The 21,112-nt window shown below is 46.5% G+C and overlaps 1 protein-coding gene and 1 long non-coding RNA gene across 15 annotated transcripts in view; one reads left to right on the top strand and one right to left on the bottom strand.

The window, feature by feature from the left end:
• Window positions 1–15,915, top strand: part of FRMD4A (FERM domain containing 4A) — an 845,860-nt gene extending 829,945 nt beyond the window's left edge. For 10 of the 14 annotated variants that reach the window (XM_081553514.1, XM_081553513.1, XM_081553510.1 and 7 more), the window contains one exon: window positions 12,633–15,915. In XM_081553514.1, coding sequence (XP_081409640.1) covers window positions 12,633–12,735 — 103 coding nt within the window. In that variant the 3' untranslated portion in view covers window positions 12,736–15,915. Of the gene's footprint in view, window positions 1–1,035; window positions 4,365–12,586 lie in introns of those variants that run through there. The other 4 variants (XM_081553512.1, XM_081553508.1, XR_014072374.1 and 1 more) reach the window with 3 other exon arrangements.
• Window positions 2,290–20,846, bottom strand: LOC145531360 (uncharacterized). The gene is made up of 16 exons (XR_014072377.1): window positions 19,704–20,846; window positions 14,521–14,694; window positions 13,962–14,065; window positions 13,502–13,668; window positions 13,136–13,219; window positions 12,449–12,551; window positions 10,771–11,013; window positions 9,568–9,671; window positions 8,488–8,532; window positions 6,809–6,995; window positions 5,798–6,667; window positions 5,282–5,580; window positions 3,798–4,308; window positions 2,988–3,222; window positions 2,704–2,851; window positions 2,290–2,553 (listed from the first exon to the last, which is right to left on the bottom strand). It is a non-coding gene; the product is annotated as an uncharacterized LOC145531360 (long non-coding RNA).
• Window positions 20,847–21,112: the final 266 nt, after the last annotated feature.

Below are 21,112 nucleotides of genomic sequence, written 5' to 3'. Positions count from 1 at the left end.
TACCCCAAACCAAAGCCTTGTCTTTTTCCACTAAGCCAGTGGTTCTTAAAATGCAGTACCCAGACCAGCAGCATAAGCATCACCTGGGGTATTGTTAGAAGTGCACAGACATCTCTGGTCCATCAGTGACCCACTGAGTCAGAACCTAAGTCGAGGGTGGAGGGCGCTGGCAGTCAGTGTGGTGACAAGCCCTCCAAGGGGTTCTGATGCACTCAAGTTTGATGTCACGGATCCACCCCACACTGCCTCTTACTCCTCTTGAATTAAGAGCCTGCAGTCTCAGCTGCCAGTGTTCTCTGTCCACTCTCACTGCTTGGTTTGTCTGTTGGGCAGCAGCTACCCACTCTGTCCTTATTACACACCTTGTAACACTTCCTTACGTACCATCTGCACCCCAGCTGTAGCTCCTGTGGTCAGGCAGCTGCTGCAAGGCTTCAGGCCCAAGAGTTTCAAGAGGACAGATCCATTAGAGAGACCTTTTGTGTATATGGTACCTCCACTGACTAAGCCATCTCACCTCAAGTAAGGACTTTCTGATTTCAGGGTGTCTGTCTGGCTCCTCCACATTTTCTGGATCACACCCAGTCTCACCTGCTCCAAATATATGACTGTCACTCGACTGACAGCAGGCTGTGGAGCTTAGGAGCACCTTTACCCTGGAGTGGATCTGGGTGGCTGCCTATGTTTGATCACACACAGCTAGTGAGGACCTGAGACCAATTTGAAACAAAAAATTTTTGGTTGGTGGTCCTTAAACTCTTTTATCAGATTGGGTTGAATTATCATTAATGAAAAATAACTATTCTCTGTGATAAGAAAATGAGAAGTAGTGCCAAAGTCTGGCTCCTTCCTAACAAAACCAAAGCAATCTTTGAGTCGTGCACGGGGTTGAAAATATCCTATTTGTCACTAACACGTGGGTGCGTAGCCAGCTGAGCTTTCCAGTGTATTGATAAGCTACTCATCGTGTCTGTGTCAGTTCCTCTCTTTAACATGACCTCTCTTCTCTTCCTTTTCCTGCTTTCCTTGGTTCAGAGAAGCGACAGAAAACTCGCCCATTATGGATGGGTCCGAGTCTCCAGCCCACCAAAGTACTGATGAATAGAGGTATCGTAAGGGAACGTGTTGTTCTTTTAGCCCTTCCCCTTCCCTGCTCGTGAGTCGGAGATCTCACATGTGGTGCAGGAGTTGCCTTTGCTTGTATGGATCATAATTTCCAGAGGGAAACATCTGAGTGGTGTGGAAGCTGTCATCTTCATGTCTTATCTCTAGATACATGTGGAACTCAATGTTTATGTGTCTGTTTATATATCAGATGTTAGATATTCCCACTGCTCCTTCCCCAAAAAGACCTCAAAGTGTGTTTTAGACCTTCCTGGGCTCTTTGTACATTACATGCAGATACTTGTAGAATCTTTTATTGGTTTTAGTAACCAGTGTTTGTTGAAAAGAATAGCATCATGCAGTTTACATCTCAAAGCGCCAGGGGCAGACTGAGTTGGTCTAGAAGATTTCCTCCCAGTGTTTTTGAGTGACAGCTGTCCACTCTGCCAAATGCTGTGCATTCCAGCATGGGGTTCACAGACAAGCCTTGCCCCCCATGTCACCCAGGAGTTTGTTAGAAGGTAGACTCTTGGACCTACAGAATTCGAATCTGCATTTTAACAGGACCCCTGGGTGAATCAGGACCCCTGGGTGAATCACGTGCATGTTGGAATTTGCAGAGCCCGGCTTCAGTGGGCATAAAAACGTGAACACTTGGTCTGGTTCTTAGTCTTAAGGGGTGACAAAGTATTGAAATTAATAGCGTTTCAAGGGTTAACTAAGAAGAGAATGATACAGCTTCTTTCAAAGCCACTTCTGAATGGTAAGTTTACTCGATCAAAAGATGGCAGTGCTAACTCTTGTAGCACTTACGTATTCAATACTCTGAGACGTGGGGAGAAGACTCCCTTCTGGTTTCTAGAGATGCTGTGTGAACCTGGCTTCAAAGGCCCAGGGTGGGAACAGGGGCTTTGACAGGCAGAGGCTGAGGAATGCCCTTCCAAGGGCGAAAGCACGGATGTAGAAACAAGCAGGGCTGTGTGGGGGAACAAAAGAGTGCCTTCTTGCTGCAGAGAAAGAGCTAGACCTCAGCCTGAAAAGCAGGCTGGGACAAATCCTCAACAGAAGGAGACAAAGAACAACTTTTGCTGCAGGTGCCCTGAGCTGATAGATGGGGGAATTCAGAAAACAGGGGCTTAGCCTTTGTGAGGAAGGTGGTGGTCAAAAAAACAAAATTCAACGGAGTAAATTTGAAAGATCCTACCGCTTTATTTCAGTGATTTATGAATCAAGGAGCTTCCAGTCCAGTAGAAAGCCAGGAGCCCCGAGATGCTGCACAAAAAGCAAAGACGTGCAGGCAGGAGGGAGCAGGCAGGCACAAGGCAGTTACACCAGATGAAGAGGCAAGTGGTGGCGGCCCAGTTGCTTTCCTTTAGGGGATGGCAGGCGTCTGGCAGGTGACGTCCTCATCGTGCGGATTAGGGAATTCCATTCCTGGGGGAGCTGAAACTGTAAAGTCAAGTCTCGGTTTGATGATGTGGAGCTTAGCCTATACAACTGCATTTCGGGTCTGTTGTTTGTAAAAGTTTGCCCCTTTTCATCAGTGATCCAAATGTAAGGCAGTAGGGCTACCCCCAGCTATGGCTCTGGAGTTCTTACCAGCTTTTTGCTGAATGTCTGTGTGGTCTTCGCAGGTCATGACATGGGGTTCACGTTCTTTCAGTCAGTCATTCTGTGCCTTTTCTGATGTTCTGTTCGAGGGAGAGCATGTGCTTGGTTGCCTGTGGCTGCAAAGCTGTATTTAAAGCTTTTGAGAGAACACAGCGCCCTACAGTGACTACTCTTGTAAGCAGAATGACCTCCAAAGAAAGACTGTGTTGGTTGGGCTGTTGGCCTAAGAAAGTGCTGGGCTTGTTCAGTAATCTTCTGTGGCTGAGTCTCACCTTCCCCAGAAGTGTCAATCCAGGTGCTGGGGTGTGGGTCACAGCACAGACAGCTCCTTGCTCGGCTAGAGGCTATGAGAGGCTTCTCATCAGGAACGACTCTGGTCAGTCTAGGGATTTTTTTTATTGGGCAGCTGCTGCTTTACCAGCAGGGTCTGCAGTATCTTTAAGAGGTAAGGAGAGATTGCTGATCATGGCCTCCTTTGCATCAGCTTTTGGCCAGAGGAGGAGGGATCTGCCAAAGAAAGCAAATTTTGAAACCTCTGAATCCTGCCTGGGAATTCGTGTTGAATCTGTCGCTAGGGACTTGGAAGGTGACAGCCCTGGAAGCCAGTAAAAGGGAAGGGTTTGTAGACAGCACAGGTGGTTTTATTCTGGTCTCCCTTGCCTTGTGTCCCTTTCTCTGTACACAGCCTGGATGCAAGGTTCCCTGGGTTGATAACCAGAGACAAGGAAGCAGAGCCCCAGGGTTAAGGAGTGGGACACACTAGAGATGGGGGCTGGCTGAGCTTCGATCCAGAGAAACCAAGGCGCTGGAAATCAGGGAGAAGCTGTGATGGGCAGAAGTATGTAACCACCAGCATCATAGTGTTAATCATTCAAACAGTCGTCTGGAGGTTTGGATTTGTCCCCCTTTGCAGTGGTCTGAGATGTGGGGACAATGGCATTATCTCTCCAAAGCAGAAAGATGAACAGAAGAATCATAAAAAACCTTCACAGGGTAAGAGTTAGGAAAAGGATGGTCAGAGAGGGGAGGAGGAATGGAAAGAAATGTCCTTGATCGGACATTTTGGGAGGAAGCAGTCTTACCTCTGTGGTGGCCACTTCTCTCCCTAGTCAGTTTGGTTTGAGATTGCCAGCTTTTGCGCAGGAGGGACCAGAAGGTAGGTGGAGCCTTCATCCGTTGTGACGTCTCTACCCAAGGTTTGATGACTTGTGACTGGGCAGCCATGTGGCCATCAAGAGTTCGTGGTAGGTTCAGTTCAGTTCAGTCGCTCAGTCGTGTCCGACTCTTTGCGACCCCATGAATCGCAGCACGCCAGGCCTCTCTGTCCATCACCAATTCCTGGAGTCTACCCAAACCCATGTCCATCGAGTCGGTGATGCCATCCAACCATCTCATCCTCTGTCGTCCCCTTCTCCTCCTGCCCCCAATCCTTCCCATCATTAGGGTCTTTTACAATGAGTCAACTCTTCACATGAGGTGGCCAAAGTATTGGAGTTTCAGCTTCAACATCAGTCCTTCCAATGAACACCCAGGATTGATCTCCTTTAGGATGGATTGATTGGATCTCCTTGTTACTTTCCATGAATCTCACTTCTGCAAAAGCATTAGGGTAAAAGATCTGTCTGTAAAATAAAGAACTTAAAAATGCCCATTGCTAAAGATCTGATGAGAGTTCATTATAATGAAATTGACAAGGAAATGTTATTTCTGTGATATACAACATTTTTTTAAACTTTTTATCTTATATTGGAGTATAGCCAATTAACAATGTTGTGACAGTTTCAGGTGGACAGGGAAGGGACTCAGCCATACATATACTACATGTATCTATTCTCCCCCAAACCCCTCCCATCCAGGCTGCCACGTAACATTGAGCAGAGTTCCCTGTGCAATACAGTAGGTCCTTGTTGATTATCCATTTTAAATGTGGCAGTGTATACATGTCCATCCCAAACTCCCTATCTGTCCTGTCCCCTTGGTGACCATAAGATCATTCTCTGTGTCTGTGAGTCTATTTCTGTTTTCTAAGTTCATTTGTTACCATTTCATTTTAGATTCCACACATAAGGGATGTCATAGGATATTTCTCCTTCTCTGTCTGGCTTACTTCACTCAGTGTGACAATCTCTAGGTCCATCCATGTTGCTGCAAATGGCATTATGTCACTCTTTTTACTGGCAGAGTAATAGCCCATTGTGCATATGTACCACATCTTTATCCATTCCGCTGCTGATAGACACTTAGGGTACTCCCTTGTCTTGGCTACTGTAAGCAGTGTTACAATGAACACTGGGGTACATGTGTCCTTACAGATGTTTTTCTCCAGATATGTGATAGACATTTTAAAATAAAAGAATTATGATTGATAACGTTATACCAGGATAGATTGCTAGAAATTTCATACAATTTCTAGAGTACTTAATTATATTAATAACATACATCCAGACAAATAACCCAAAAAGGTTTATCATCAGTTAGTTGACAATGCATCCCGTGTACCTGAACAATAAAACTAATTAGTATAACATCTTTCATAAGGTAAGAGATCCTTTGAAGTCTGACTTACGATAACCATAAGGAAATGGGGTGCGACGGTACTACAGTTGACAAGATGTGTGTGTCAACTTGGGCAGGTTGAGTACTAATCAGAGAAAGGTAAAAAGAGGCACCAGGAAGCTTGGCTGCAAAAGTTTTAACTTTGTAGCTGACATCGAAGGGACTTCAGGTGGTGTGTATGATGGCACTAAGTATAGGGGGAAAATCAGGTTACAGGCAGACCAGGAAGTCATCAACATCATGGACAGACTGGAGTTTTAAATGGCAGGTCCAGAGTCTGAAAGGTCTCTTCCCTGGGCAGTCAGTCACCTGGGAGACACAGGCAAGGCGTTATCCCTCTAGATCAGGGAGCAACAGAAGCGGGCAAACAGGAGAGAAAACACATAAGTGGAAGAGTCTGGTTAGCTCATTATTGACCAGGGATTTGCAGAAACTAATGCTTGTGGTTGGTGATCTGGCTGGCCAAAAATTGTTGTTTCACTAACACTTTCTGGGTTATTACATTCAATAGTTACATCTGACACACCTGTAAAGTCGTCCAATTTTCATGAAATGTTGTCTTCCATCCACTCTTCTGTAGAAGCAAAGGAACATTCTCCAGCACTGTGAGTTTCACGTTCACTTTATCTGAATCAACCACTCAGGTTTTTTGTCTCCTTGTTGGTCTAATTAAATGTCTCTGAATCAGAACTATATTCTAAAGAACTACCATCTTCCAAGACACTAGTATATATGTCACTTGGACAATCAGAGATACCTGCATAAAATTCTTCACTGAATTTTATGAAATTCTGAAATTCTTCACTCAAAATTTCACAATGTGTCATTTTTGAAAATGTTACGCTTATAATATACACAAGGTTGGAACAAAAACCTAACCGAGCAAAATGTGATAATGACGGTCACAAGTAGTATAATGAACCCTTGATCAATTTTAAGCTCTAACAATTTCTCACGGTGATATTAATTGTGTCACCCTCTAAAAATGTATTGCTACGTCTCTGGTCAATAATGTGTTAATAACCCCTCCCCCGCCACCATGAATTTCATAGTAAAGGAGAACAGTGGTAGAAATCAAGTTAGGTTACGCAGGCCTGGCCAGGCGTCTGGGGACTGCTGTCCACGTCATCTGCTTCTGCTGCCAGGAGAGCCTGAGGGTGAGATCGCTGATGGCTCTGCTGTCCATTCAGGTCCTGTGACTCCTTTCAGGTGGGACAGAGGTTCTCAAGCTTAGCTGTGCAGGGACTGGTGAGCAGTACCAGAAAAGATCATTTCCCAGGAGGGGAGCAGGAGTCCTTCAGTTGGTGTCTTTCTCAGTGGACACAGTCTCCAGGAAGCAGTGGATGAGTGGTATCAGTGGCAGGTTGTAATCTTGTTCAGCGTAAGTTTCTTCAACCTGAAGAGGAATTGACACTAGATGACCAGCGATTTTTTGATAGGTTCTGTGAGGGTCAGAGTGTGGAGAATGAGGCAGAGGGAGTGAGCATCTGTTTTTCAGAGGCAGGGACCTTAGATTCAGAAGGCCCAGTGACAGCACCTTGGTCACTTCCTCACTGGGTTTTAATGATGTCATCAGTCTTCTGTCCTGTCCTGAACGCAGCCTGTTCAGCGTAAGCAGGGACTCTGTGGAGTTCTTAAGTTGCCAGCCAGTGAAATGAGTTCTCAGTCACTGTGCAGAAATGATGGGAGTGCCCCAGGGAGGATGTTTTGAAGTCATTTCTTTGCTACAAAAGAGGCAGCTGCTTATCAACAGGAAAACGCTTCTACCCAGCGAGAAACATACAGCTCATGACCAATATGTATTTGTTCGTTTGTTTACTCGTTGTTAACAATTAACGATTAGAAAATTTCTCTAGACATTAAATAGCTAGCCAATGTCTTATCTTTTTACTGACACATTCTGTAACCAAGATAACATGAACTTATTTGACTAGTAAACACAGGTAGGATCAAATTATGTCTGCATTATATCAATATTTAACACACCTACTTTGATCAAACCAACAAACTGAAGATAGCTCTTGATTTATCCCAGATCATGTGAATTTGAAAAATATTTGGGTTAAGTTTCTGTATTTCTGAGTTTTAGAATACTTAATTTGATAATCATTTTCCTTTAAGCCAATTAGATGCATTTTTTACAAACTGATTACACAGTACCAGAGGCAGAAACACATTACAAACCTACCGTGTACATACGCAAACATACAGACAGATGCAGAGGTTGGAAAGCTTTGGTTTTAAAATTTTAGCCATGAGACAGGTACAGTAAAGCAGAACTTACTAGTTTATAGAAGAATTGTTTTATCCAAATCCTGTTTCTGGACATTGGAGTAAGTTAAACTTACCTGCTCAAAATGGGAGTTCCTTCAAAGACTTTTCTTTCTTAAATTCAGATCTTTTACAATGTCTGTAAGCCTTCTGAAGTGAATAGAGTATGTTTGGGGATTGATAAAAAGAATAGGTGGCCTTTGATTTGCTTCTAAACCTGTGTCTCTATTCTTGTAAAGACTAGGTTTATAAGACAAGGACAGGTTGCAATGTGAATGACATCACAAGCTGTCCTTCCCCTCCAACTATATCATCTTCCATTTGCTTCTTTAGACCAGGGAGAAGATTGACTAAGATGGAATTCAAAAGATTCCTATGCTCCAGATTTAGAGCTTTGTCTTTGGAATGTTTTTCTTTCCCTCTGGGTATACAGTTTTATTTTGACTTAGGAACTTTATCCCCAATAGGCTCTGAATATCAGCTTCCAGTTTGGCCAACTTCTGACCATAGAGCCACTTAAACAACCTTTTAAATATCTTGTCAGGAGGACAAACAGTAAATATCCCTGGCCATGTTGAAAGACCTCATGGACGCAAGAGGCATTCCCAAAGAGAGTGCTAAGGATACCACACTCTCAGATCCAGAGCCACTCCCATAACCAAAAGGGAAAATTCAGTTCCCCCTGAGGACTGGCACCCATCAGGTGGGACCTCAGCCACAAACAGGTGCAACTTACATTTCTGTTGTATTTGCCCAATCTGATGGTCACCAAGTTCTCAGGACACAAAATAAGACAGACAAGAAGGCAACAATGGCCTCTGAGAAAGAAAAGATCAATCAGTGTATCTGGATTTGGAAAGGAAGGGATGTGAAAGTTTACCTTTCTCTATCAGCTGGCCATGGCAGGCAGAGAGATTCAGAACTGACTTTGGTCAGAACACTCACCCTGGCTGGTGTCTGCTGGATTGACCAGGATCCCATCTGCAGGCTCTGTAACATGTGGGGTTTAGAGAGTGTAGCTTCACTAGCTACCGAGATTCAGCAAGGTTTTCCATTAATTTTATTAGTTTCCCCTTGGCTGTGGAAGGGAGTAACTGGAAGCAGTTCCAGGAGAATCCCATGGAGTCCCGTCAACCCTGGGAGAGCCCAGAGGTGGGGTCCTCCTTTGGGGATGGGTTTAGGGGTGTCTGTACGACCACTAACTTGACAGGCTTTTGTTCCAGTCACGCAGTCTCTTCAGAGTGGAGAGACGATACAGAGGCAAGAAGAATGAGTCAGGAGGACAGCGGGGAGCAGGAGGAGTGACAGTTTACTCTTACTTTAGGCATCTCTTGTGTCTTTAAGCTTTTTACTAGCCTTTTGCAGTGAGTTTCACTGAAGCTATTTGGGAATTTTGAAGCGTTTTGCAAGCTTCATCATACCGACTAAACTAGGCATCCCACTCCACTTGTTTGATGTAGACTTCTGAAGTGAACAACTTTGTGTGACGGGAACATTCCTCCTGGTGACCACCGTTATTCTAGTTTGTCTTCAGTAAGAGCAGTCCACGTGCAAGTGGAGAGACCACAATGTTTTTTAATATAAAACTGCTGGGGGTAGTTCCTAAGGTGGTGGTACCCTTAAAACATTTAGGTGACTGGGATCCCATTTGTGGAGTTTTTCCTAGAGCAGAGAAAATCCCCGACAGCCTCAGGGGTAAACTGAGCGCCAGGACTCGGGTCTGACAGTCTGCCTCTCACAGGATACTTCCTTTTCTGGGTAGACGGCCCGTGCCCTATAGTCAAGACCCCCGACCAGGGCTTCCTCATTACACTCAATTTTCTTGCAGGTGGCCAGTGACCCTGTGCCCCTTCTGGGCCGTGACCACGTTTTCCTACCTGGGAGCCTGGGCTCTGGAGATGGTTGTCTCTCATCAGGTGCTCGACCCATGCCCTCCAATTTTTGCTTTAATTTTGCTCTCAGGAAAACTACATGTTTAAATGTAAACCAAGTGTACTCTAATTCAGAAACTAAAAAAGTACTCACCAGAAGGACAATCTGTCTTTGTCCAAATCCAGAATAAAGTTGGAGAGAACCCAAAACAGAGGAATCTTGGACTCTGAAGTCCTCTTGGGATCCCAAGGCTGTCACTGATGTTAAAAAAAAAAATTCAACCAAGTAAAAATCTTGTTGGCTTCATTCATTCAAGCTGCAACCCAATTCCTTGTGGAATTAGAAACAGTCCTGTCTTACAGACCTAGTCTCTACAAGAACAGAAATGTAGCTCTAGAAGTCATTCAAAGCTCAACCAACCTTTTATCAATCCCTAAGCAACCCCTCTTCATCTCAAAAGGGGGGAGGTGCAGACATTGTAAAAGACCTGGATTTAGGAAAGGAAAGTCCTTCTTGGAGGAACTCCTATTTTTTTCCAGTGCCTTTGAGATGGGAATGTTCCACCTGGTCTCCTCCAGGAACTCTAACCCAGGCCAGCTCTTAGAAACTTCAGGGAAGTAATTCTTATCAGAAGGAAAACAAGAGAAGCGAGGGTATGGGGAGTTTAGGTGAGTGAAAAACCTTAAGCGTCTTCTCCACAACTGAGCAGCTAACTTTAATTTATTCCAGCTTCCAGAAATATGACTTGGACCCAACTGTTCTTTTATAAGGGCATCCCAGGTGGTGCTAGTGGTAAGGAACCCACCTGCCAGCACAGGAGATGTAAAAGACACAGGTTCGATCCCTAGGTCAGGAGGACCCCCTGGAGGGGAGGGCACGGTAACCAACTTAGCATGTGTGCGTGTTCTTTTATAAACTAGAGGGTTTTGCATGATAACACCTGCCTCACAGCGCAGGGCCTACATGGAGCTTGCTGGTTCTCTTTTCATCTCTACCTTTCCTTCCTGCCCCTGTGGTCACCTCCTCAGGAGGAAGTGGACAGCTTTGTACTGAGAAAGCCACTTGTCTACACAGTCACTTGCCCATCTCTGACCAGTGACTGGGGTTAGAGGACTCCACTGGTCCCCCTGGGCCACTGGCTACCTGGTAGGGGGGACATGCTGGTAGAGAGCACCACCAGGTCAACAGAGAGAGAGAGAGAGAGAGATCCCCCCCCAGTAAACAGCATATGTCCACGTGGGGTCCAACCACCTTCTGCCACGGAAAGTCTCTCAGTCCCTCAGGCACAACGGTAAGGTCAGTTGTGTCAGGTGGAGAGTGTGCAGGGTGGGTGTGATGGAGTCAGCCACTTATCACCTGAAGACAGTGATGATGGCCACTGCCAGTTCCAGAATTGAGGACCTTGATGTCACTTTGCTTCTGAAGCCACCTTTCAGCATATTAACCCCAGCATACATTTCAGGGGATCCAGGCACAGAACTCTCTTTAAAGGCCACGGTATGCTCCCAGAGGCCTTGGGTCTTGCCACGTTGATGGGTTTTTTAAAAAAGCCAGATGAGAAACCTTCACAAAATCCAGAATGCCTTCATCCCCTTGTTCCTAGAAAAATGACAGCAAGTCAAACAGAAAAATGGTGATAATGACTTATTCTCAGTCATAGACTGGGACACAACGTTGTGTGTAAGATGCTCTTAAATACACTGTTGTCTGCCATCTCCTCCTGCCACCCGTCCACAACCATAACCCCAGCACTGGGCATGGAAAGGGTCAGCAGCAAGCAAGCGGAGAGATCCCCTTCTGACATTTATGCTGTTTCCAGACAGGTGTTTCTACCCCCAGCAGCATGTGCTCTGGGAGGTCAAACTCAAAAATCCAGCCTGAACACCACCCAGACCTACTAACCAAGAGGCACCAACCAGTGTCACTCACAGGAATGTTACTCAAAATCAAAGGCTGAGGTTAGAGGCCTGCAGGTTTGGAATCAGCACAGGTGAACTCTCTGGAGTTACTAGAAGTAGAAGCTCAGCATAAAGGAAGAGCACACGAGGTGACCCAGGCCATCCTGCCTACAGCTGCTTCCGCACAAGGCGCGGAGGTCCGCCGTCCCCATGTCAGGGCCTGCGGGTAGCAGGACAGAGAGAGGAAGGCAGGAACCCTCTCCTCAGGGAGCAGGGCTACTTTTTTGAACCAGCCTCTGGGAGCCTCCTGGGCAAATTCAGGCCTATATTCACTGAGATGAGGTGTGATCTTCATCTTGCCCTGGAAGAGCTAGCTCAGGATGAGTGCAAAGGGACTGTTTTTCCAAGGAATGATGCCGAGTAATGATTCTGGGCTCTGACATAGCCCTGTGATGGCCTCTTGATACGTAAGAACAGCTGACCCTTGAACACCACAGATGTGAACTGCACAGGTCCACTTATACTCAGATTTTTTTTCCAGTAAACACACAGTCAGCCAGCCCTCCATGGCTGCTGAGGAGGAACTGCAGACATGAAGGGCCCACCAGCCTTACATCAGGGACTCAAGCAGCCTTGGACTTTGGGATCCAGGGGGCTCCTGGACCCAATCCCCTCCAGATACCCACGGATGACCGTACCTCCACCCACCCTGCATCATGACATGTACCTGAAAATCTTCTTTAACATCCTTTCTATACACTTTCCTATATATTTTCAATACTTTTTTGATCATCACACAATACATGTTATCAAGTAAACAGCATTTAAAACTCCATTCAAAAATAACACCTCGGTTTCACTACAGAGAAACCTGCCACTTCGAATGTACTTCCAGGACAGAATAAAAATGTAGTAAACTTAGTTATGCCTGGGGTCTGACGGAGGACAAACCAAGCAACTATTCCGAGAAGAAAAGAATCCTAAGGACTCCAGCCTGAGGGGTTCTAGGCATTGGCTGCTCAGAGAGTCACCTGGGGGCTTTGAAAGCTTCTGACACACAAGCACACCCCAGACCAGTTAAGCTAGCAGGGCCCTGACAGGAGTGTTGAAGGTTCCTGGGTGACTCCCACATGCACCTGAGTGTGAGGACTGCTGTGTTGTAGCTCCGTCTCCCTCCACAGATAGTCACGGATGTTGCCAGTCCCCGAGAGTCTGCTGTACACAGCACTGTCCCAGGCCCTGTGAACATGTCCTTCTGAATGCAGGCTGCAAAGTGTCATTCCCCACTAACGGTCTCCTCTCCTCCTTGGGTCCCTGCAGGAGCTACGGTGACAGCTGTTTCCTGGACTCTTCCCTCTATCCAGAACTAGCTGATGTCCAGTGGTACGGGCAGGAAAAAGCCAAGCCCGGGACCCTTGTGTGAGCCCACCGGCCTCCACCTGACCGCCTCGCCGCCATTCTGAGATCACCTCACTGCCTCTCATTTGCCTTACCCAGACGCACTGTCTCCCTGCACCAGCTTCAGCCCTCAGCACTTTTTTTCTCCCGTCTCTGCAACCCCTCACCCTCAAAAAACCTGACTGAGGAGACATTCTGGAAGGTTCCGGTCCCACTGTGTGTCCCCTGGCTCCTTTGCCCAGGGCGCCAGGCACCAGTCCTCAATGGCATCTTGGTGCCCCCCCACCCCTCCGTGACAGCCCCCAGGCCAGGAACCGGCAGGGAAGCTGGTTGGCATGGATTCCTGTGGACCAGTAGCACTGGAGAGACCAGGGAAGGGACTTAGTACAGGGTGATCCAGAAAGACTAGGGAAGCCGAGGCCCACCTGCCACCTGTAGGCCATCCAAGCATGTTGTGAAGAGGCTGCCTCATGGGAATATTCAGCTGAAATATTTCCTAGGAGGAGTGGCTGTTGGGGGAGGGGGAGAACGGAAACAGGAAGCTGAACACGTCAGAGATGCATCCAAGGATCACAATCAGTTCTATGCTGCCAAAGATTTAAAAAAAATAAAAACACACACACAAAAAAATAAGAGGGCCCAAGAGGAAGACATTCCTTCTGCAATGAAATCTCTTAAATCCTCAACTGCTACCACATCCCACACGTGGAAGTCGACCATCTGTGACGTGTCCCCCTCTAACCCTTCCCTGAACATTCACCTCCCTCTCCACCGAGAGCCTAAAAACTCACCCAATGTGATGGGCAAGTTGGAGAGCTGCCAGCTAGCATTGCTGACTTGGATCTCGGCGAGCCTGGACGCGAAGGAGAACAGCCCCATGGGGAGCAAAGAGAGTCTGCTCGGCCCCAGCCTGCATGGGGGTTCAGTCCGAGACACAGAGCTGCTTTCCTCTGGGGATCTGTAGGAAGCGTAAGGTGATGGTTGCCAAAAGTGGTTCTCTCTCATTAAAACAACCAGTAAATGTGTATCCTATTTTTTCACACAAGGTGTTTCATTTGATTTTTTACGGGAAGCCAAGGGAAAAAAGCACATTACAATCCATTAAAGTATTTACCTGTCATGGCCCATTTTCTGTTTGTTAGCACTTGTGTGACAAAGAGCTCAGATCCGACGTCTCTCAGCACCCGGTGACCAATGTGTCACTTCTTCCAAGAACCCGACTATGCCCTTAGATAGGAAGATTGTACTCACGTGTCTACTAGCTGGCAGGCAGAGCAGGGCTGAAAAAATATATCAGCTCCCAGAGGGCCCAGATGCCTGTGACACCATCAGCTACCTTGATGTATCACATTGGTCTGCAGGTACCAAAAAAGGAAGAGAGAAAACAGGTGTGTGGGAGCTGCCCGTTTACATGTGTGTTGAGCTATGCTCAGTACACAACTGGAAAGCCATCCGTTTCTTCAAAGGCCTCAAAATACTTTTCTAATACTAACAAGTACACACTCTGAGTTGGCTTGTTTCAAATGGCACAAACACGGTCTCCACAGAGATGGGACGCTGTGCTTACCTGGCGCAAGTTGGGGGGAGGTGCGGGGGGGGGATTAATTTTTTTCTCACTTATAATGACTCTTCCTATTGGAAAGGCAGTGGACAGCCAGACAGGAGCTGGGTTGGCTGTAGATTTGTGGGTAAGCAGAACTGAAGCTAGCTTTAGCGTAAAAAGAAGTCTTTTTTTTTTTTTTTAATGTATATGTAATCCAAGAATAACAATAGACTCTACCAGACCAGGAGGGTAGGAATGGATACTTACCAGTGGTTAAAAACGCAATAGCCATGGTGTTTCCCCCGCTGCAGCTCGGAAAGCACTGTGGGACTCCTCTGGGGCGCGGAGCAGGCTGGGGCTGGTCGGGATGGTTCAGGGCCTGGCTCCCCGGCTGCATTGGTGATACGAGCTTATGGAAGGGAGTAATATTCACAGAACACCCTGGGGGTAGACCCAGCAGGGTAAATAAAACTGATGATAATGTTATTAAAGGATTCTGGAGATTAACATGGGGGAAGGGGTGTTGCTCTTACTTTGACCGTCAAGAGTTACAAACACCAAGTTTTTTCCCTTCCCATTTGGAAACAAGTCTCTATGAGGCCAGATTCTTTCTCCCAAAAGAAGATGCACAAATAATCAAACTGAACTCTGTGCCAGAGTTAAAAGGAAACTAGAGGAGGTGACAAGCTTATATCGCTACAGGGCATACAACATAGGCAGTAGTTTGAAATCAAGTTGGAAGTCAGCTCGAGCAAGTTTTTAGCCCAGCTGGGTTACAAGGAATGACAGACAAAAATTCTCTCTCAACACGTGGGTTTGGGATTCAGGAGGCAGAAAGGAGTGGAGGTAGGGGAGCAGGGTGGAATTACAGTTCAGACAAACATCCTGATAGTCTGGTAGTAAAGACAGAGATTAAGTAAAACAGGTTTTACTGTTGAGCTGCATTCATGTTCCTACAAGATGTACATAAAGTGTTGGTCCTGTGAGACTGACATAATTAATGATCAGTGTGGTGGGAAGTGATATAGTTGTTGTACACAAGCACTGGCAAGCTCTTTATATTTCCCTATTTCTTTAAAGCAAACTAAGATGAAATATGAAGCCCTGGTCTGATATAAAGTTCCTATTGGATTCTTTGGATACGTGTAAGAAACTGCCTGTTTAGCCAGAAGGCTGGTGAAAACACCTACATCAGACTTTGTTGTGAGACAGGTGGGTTTTTTAATTTTCTTATATGCAGGTGAGTGTTGAAACTGTTCAAATTCCACTTTGTTTTCATTCAGTATTAGTTTAGTTCTACATAGAGCAAACCCCATCCAGGTGCTATCAGATGACCAGTTACTGCTTAATTAACTAGGTGTAAAGTTTTACTTATACATTCATGTTAATAGTTTATTACAAGTTGTGTAAAACGGACTCTAGTTTAATAATGGGGAGGAAAGGATTAGGTTGCTCCTGAAACTGACTTGTAGAGCATGTAAGATGATTTTACTGGATTCTGTTCAACTGTAATCAATGACAAAGATGTATGTTGTAGACAAAGTTGCAGAATTAAAAAGAAATCGTTTAATTTATTCTTTTTGTATTAAGAATTTGTATAGTACCTTTACATTTTGCAAAACAGTGTTGTCAACACTTATTAAAGCATTTTCAAAATGAAAAGATCTCAGCTGCCTCTTGGACATTCTGTTTGTGTCTAACTGATCAATGCCTACGCACGCTCCGGGGAGCTGTAATTCGGTTCCCTGTGTCCTCATCGGGCTCCTTTTTTTGACAGGCCAACTGAGGAGACAGGCAGGCAGCTCAGACTTTCCTACCACTGCTGGTCATCGTACCACAGCTCAGACTCCATCCCCCACCCTCCAAATCCTATCACCAAAGCAACAGCCCGCTGGGTCCGCAGGTACAAAGCCCTGCACTGAGGGACACAGCGGTAATGGGCTGACTTAGTGGAGCCTTTGCTGCCATTGCACCCTGGCCCCCTAACCCACAGTGCACCTCCTCACTAGCACAGAACTAGAAATCTGACAACAAAAGCACCCCAGGACGGAGAGCCCGGCTGAAGCATCTGCTGCCAGTGCGGGCTAACCCTCCTAAAAAGGGAAACAAGCCACTGAGAACGGACTCAAAGTGCATCTGGAAGTGAGCCCATCAGGACAACATCTTACACTGAAGCCTGTCTGTCCTTGGCAAAGCTACCAGGGCCTCCTATCAAAAGATAATCAACACTGATTTCAAACAAATAGGATCTTCTGTTAATAAGTCTTTTACATGTAAACATGTAGCTGCTCAGGAAATAAATCTGCTGCTGCTGCTGCTAAGTCGCTTCAGTCATGTCTGACTCTGTGCGACCCCATAGACGGCAGCCCACCAGGCTCCGCCGTCCCTGGGATTCTCCAATCTACTGTCTCCTATTAAGCTCTATCACCTGAAAGCAACCAACCCACAGGAAGATGACACACACACACACACACACACACACACACACACACACACACACACACACACACACACACACACACACACACACACACACACACACACACACACACACACACACACACACACACACACACACACACACACACACACACACACACACACACACACACACACACACACACACACACACACACACACACACACACACACACACACACACACACACACACACACACACACACACACACACACCTTACACTGTGACAAGGCAATTCCAAAAAATCATTATTTCGGTTACTAGAGAACACAAAGTAAATAGCTGGTTCCTTGTAGAAAGCATTAAAAACAGCCAGGTCTTACTCTTAAAATACCAGTTAAACAAGCTCAGACATGAAATTCCTCTAAAAAGAGGAATATCAGAGAAGCCCTGATGGGGGTCAGCCAGCAGGTAGTGGCCACAGCTGAAGTCAGCCTTTCACTGCATGTTCTGCAGTGGTCCCAAGTCCTCTGCATCTAATGCAAGAGGGTAAATTGAGCCTGGTGGATAGGAGATAAGCAAGTGTGTCAGCAAGATCCCTTAGGGATCTCTCGTTCAAGAGGCTGCCTGGTGAGATAGCAGAGACAAGCTGCCCGGACAGAGGCACAACCTCTCTGCCTTGCAGGTCCCACTCCCAGCACAGTCAGCATCTATCCAGGTGAGAGCTGAAGGGCCTGTACTGCAATCCAGGAGGATGAAGCTGCAGTTCAGCAGGTTAGCTGATAAGGCTCATACATGTGCAGTTGCACCAAAATTTCTTTTTTCATCAGAAACCCACTTTACTCTCCACAAATCATTATCCCCATAAACAAGTAGTTTCCTTTTTTCACCCATACATCTTATTTTCCATCAAACCCTTTCTAATAATGCTTCCCTTCCTCCCACTCTACCAAAACCCCTCTTGTCAAGGTCAAGGATGACTCCCCACATGGCCAAATACAAGGGTTAATTCTCTGTTCACGTGTTAGGTGACTTAGCAGCAGCACTGGGCATGGCTGATCCCTCTGGCTTTCTTCATGGAAAGACTCTTGTCACTTGAATCCAGGACAGGACATCCTCTGGGTCTTCCTCCTTATCATAGTCGGGGCTTCTCCTGCCCAGCTCCTTGATGGCTTTTACTCCATCTCCCTGACATCTACGCACTAGAGTGTCCCAGAGCTCAGTTCAAGCTTTACCGTGCAGTCACTTCCTGTAGCTCTCATCATGTCCATGGTTTAAAGTGTCATCTGTGTGCTAAGGATATCTGTACTTCTCCTTGGACCTCCCCTCTGAAAGTTGTATATTCTGCAGCCCATTCAACAGCTCCACATGGATGTCTAATGTGCTAACACGTCTGGAAGTGAATTTCTGAGCTGCCCTCCAAATCCGCTCCATCAGTGACCTCGCTCAGCCGAGTTAGAGGCATCTCTAGTCTCCCAGGGCCCAGGCCCAAATCATTGGACTCACCCATGATGACCTCCTGTCCTTGTCGCATCTGCAGCCAACCAAATGGATGTGAAATCCCTGCCCTTGTTCTCTTGGGGGTGGAGGGAGAGAGATAATAAATTACATAACACATTAGAAGGTTGGAAGAAAGCAAGGTTGGTCAGTGGAAGATTCAGTCTATGACAGGTGGGGATACACCTTTCCATCAAGTAAGGTAAGAAGAGTTGCTGAGTGTGGAGGCAGCAGCAGACCTTAGGCCTGCATCCATGTTCCACCTGCTGTGAGGAAAACTAGGTGAGGCCACCTTCCAGGTGACAAGGGAAGGACGGAAGATCAGGAAGCAGCAGTCACAGGGGAGAACAGCCCCGAGAAGAGAGGAGGCGGGGCACGAGCTCCAGGCCTCTCTTGGCGCCCTAGGACACTGGACACAGAATGGGAATCCCCTCCAGCGGCACCGCATGGGGGCGGGGGGCCCACGGAATGACCCAGGCCCGGGTTGTGTGGGGCAGTGTGATCGGAGGACAACAGGAGAAGAGAGAAGATGGTCCTGGTGAGAAATTGGAGTGATGATAATGGACTCCAGATGGATTACGGAGAAGAGTAAAGCCAGGAAGATGCCGAGGAAGTAGAAGGAAGCAGAGGCACGAACAGAGAGAAGGTGTTGACGAGACTGAGGCAGAGCAGAGAGGGAATTAAAGGGAGAGGGCAAAGGACAGGACTTCACGACCAGACAGGAGGTAAAACACCAGTTTCCCCGGCATCTTGGTTCTCCACGCTTGGGGTGAACCCCACCATCTGGGAGCAAAGTCCACGTGTGCTGGAGGGAAGCCAACCTGAGCTGAAGGCTGTAGGAAGGGGACTCGTCACACTTCCCCTCAAGCAGGAACCACAAATCTGGCTGCCTGTTCAATCCAGAGGCCGAGCACGTCAATTATTTTAACAGAAAGGGTGTACAAGAAAGGACTGTTAACCAGAAAGTGAAGAGATGACAGGAAAAGGGGGACCCTGAGGTATCACAGAGATGAGAACCACAGGAAGAGCCACTGGTCTCAGGGCTGAAAACAAAGACAAGGGACTCTGAAGAAAGACTTGGAAGTTTGAGGAGCTGGGAATCAAACCTCTGAGGCCTGGATGCTGCTCAGGTGGCTTGGGTGCCTCAGGAACTTGGCGGGACCCACAGAGCTAGGATTCAAATGTCTGGAGAGGAGCACTGGCTGATGATGCTGCGATGGATCTACAAAAGTGTGGAAAACCTGTGAGCGGGGACCACCTCCTCTAGGCATGCCGAGTGTCACTGTGGGCTGCAGGCTCGTGGCTGGGCCACCACCACTGGGGACAGGTAGTGAACACGGAGCAACAGGGCCTCCCTTCCTCCTCGGGGCTCCTGTCTCCCACGTGGCCCAAGATCGGTAGAACCTAACACAAAGCCAGTCGCAGAGGAGAAACGTGGTCTGCAGAGTCTCATCCAAAGTGGGGAGTGGCAGGTACAGGGGAGAGGCTGTCAGTCAAAAAGCAATTTTCTATAAAGGACAAAAACCATACATACCTTTTTGGCTCAAGCTTGTGTAATGTCAGTTACTGCTCTAGAAGGAACGGTGGTAGTTAACAAGTTAAAGCATACCAAGACACTTTCTCCCCGAATGACAGAATCACAAGTGTACGTTTTCTCAGATATCTTTCACACCCACAGAGGTATCCAGAGTTTATTCCTCTCAAAGTCTCTCCTAAGCCTAGTGGCGATTTGGGAGTAACTCAGAGAGGAACAAGAGCTCGATGCCTCTGTCCCACAGAGTGACACGAATCTCTACCACAGGTTGACCTCTGTCTGCTGTACAACCTGACCGTCTGTGGACTGCCATTAACACTCACTGGATTTGGGTTTTCCTATGGTTGAAACAACCTGGTGCCAATATCCAGAGAGCTCATTCAGGTGAATGCTGATATACTTAACATGTATCTTATGAGAATGTGGCAAAAATGAAAACCAAGTCTTAATGAAATGGCAATCTAACACAACTGCAAAGTTTAACAATAATGCAAAAACACATTATTTCTCTCCTCTCAAATCCCATATGCAGGCACTGCACTATGCAAAGATTATATTATTTAGGATTCACATGATTTTTTATAAAATCTATCTGGCAAAAAAAGCTGACAAAGGTTATGTCAATATCTGAGCTAGTGATAAGATTATTTCCCCTATGCACAGAAATGGAGTAGGGAATGGCAACCCACTCCAGTATTCTTTGCCTGGTGAATCCCATGGACAGAGGAGCCTGGAGGGCTACAGTCCATGGGGTCACACAGAGTCTGACATGACTGAGCAACTAACACTATGCATAGAAAACCTAACCTAAAGTCAAGCCACAGAGCAGAAGTATTTATAACGTACACTGAACATAGGGCTCAGCCAGAATATATAAGAAACTATGTTAAGTCAGTAAGAAAAAGGACAGGAACTCAGTAGAAAAAAGTGGACAAAAGTAAAATCTTGAACAGAAACTTCACAAAAGTTATATCCAAATGGCCATCAAGTACATATGAAAAACGCTCCACTTAATTTTCCTCAGCAAAACACAAACTAAAACCACAACATGGTACCATGTTAACCTGTCAGAAGAGCTGAAGTGGAGATGACCGAGGACATTCCAGGAGGGGCTTAGACCCCTCAAGTCCCGCACATGGCACTGTGGACTGGCACAAGCCCTTCGGAAAACTCTTTGGCACTATCTTCTGAGTACACACATACCCAAACATTTCTCAACTTCATACAGACCCTAGAGAAACTTATAATTCACCAAAAAATACATGTACAGCATTCATACCCAAAGTGGAGACAACTCAAATGTCTATCAAATGTAGAAAGGGATAGAGAAACGAGAATCAAAGAAATCACAATGAGGGACTTCCCTGGTGGTCCAGTGCCTAAGAAGCCACAGGGGGCCTGGGTTCAAA

Source organism: Giraffa tippelskirchi, chromosome 13 (assembly GCF_054371585.1).
Source record: "Giraffa tippelskirchi isolate mGirTip1 chromosome 13, T2T-mGirTip1v1.2.pri, whole genome shotgun sequence".
Taxonomy (NCBI): domain Eukaryota; kingdom Metazoa; phylum Chordata; class Mammalia; order Artiodactyla; family Giraffidae; genus Giraffa; species Giraffa tippelskirchi.
Note: the sequence above shows the minus strand (reverse complement) of the source record. Positions and strands in the feature narration are given on the sequence as shown.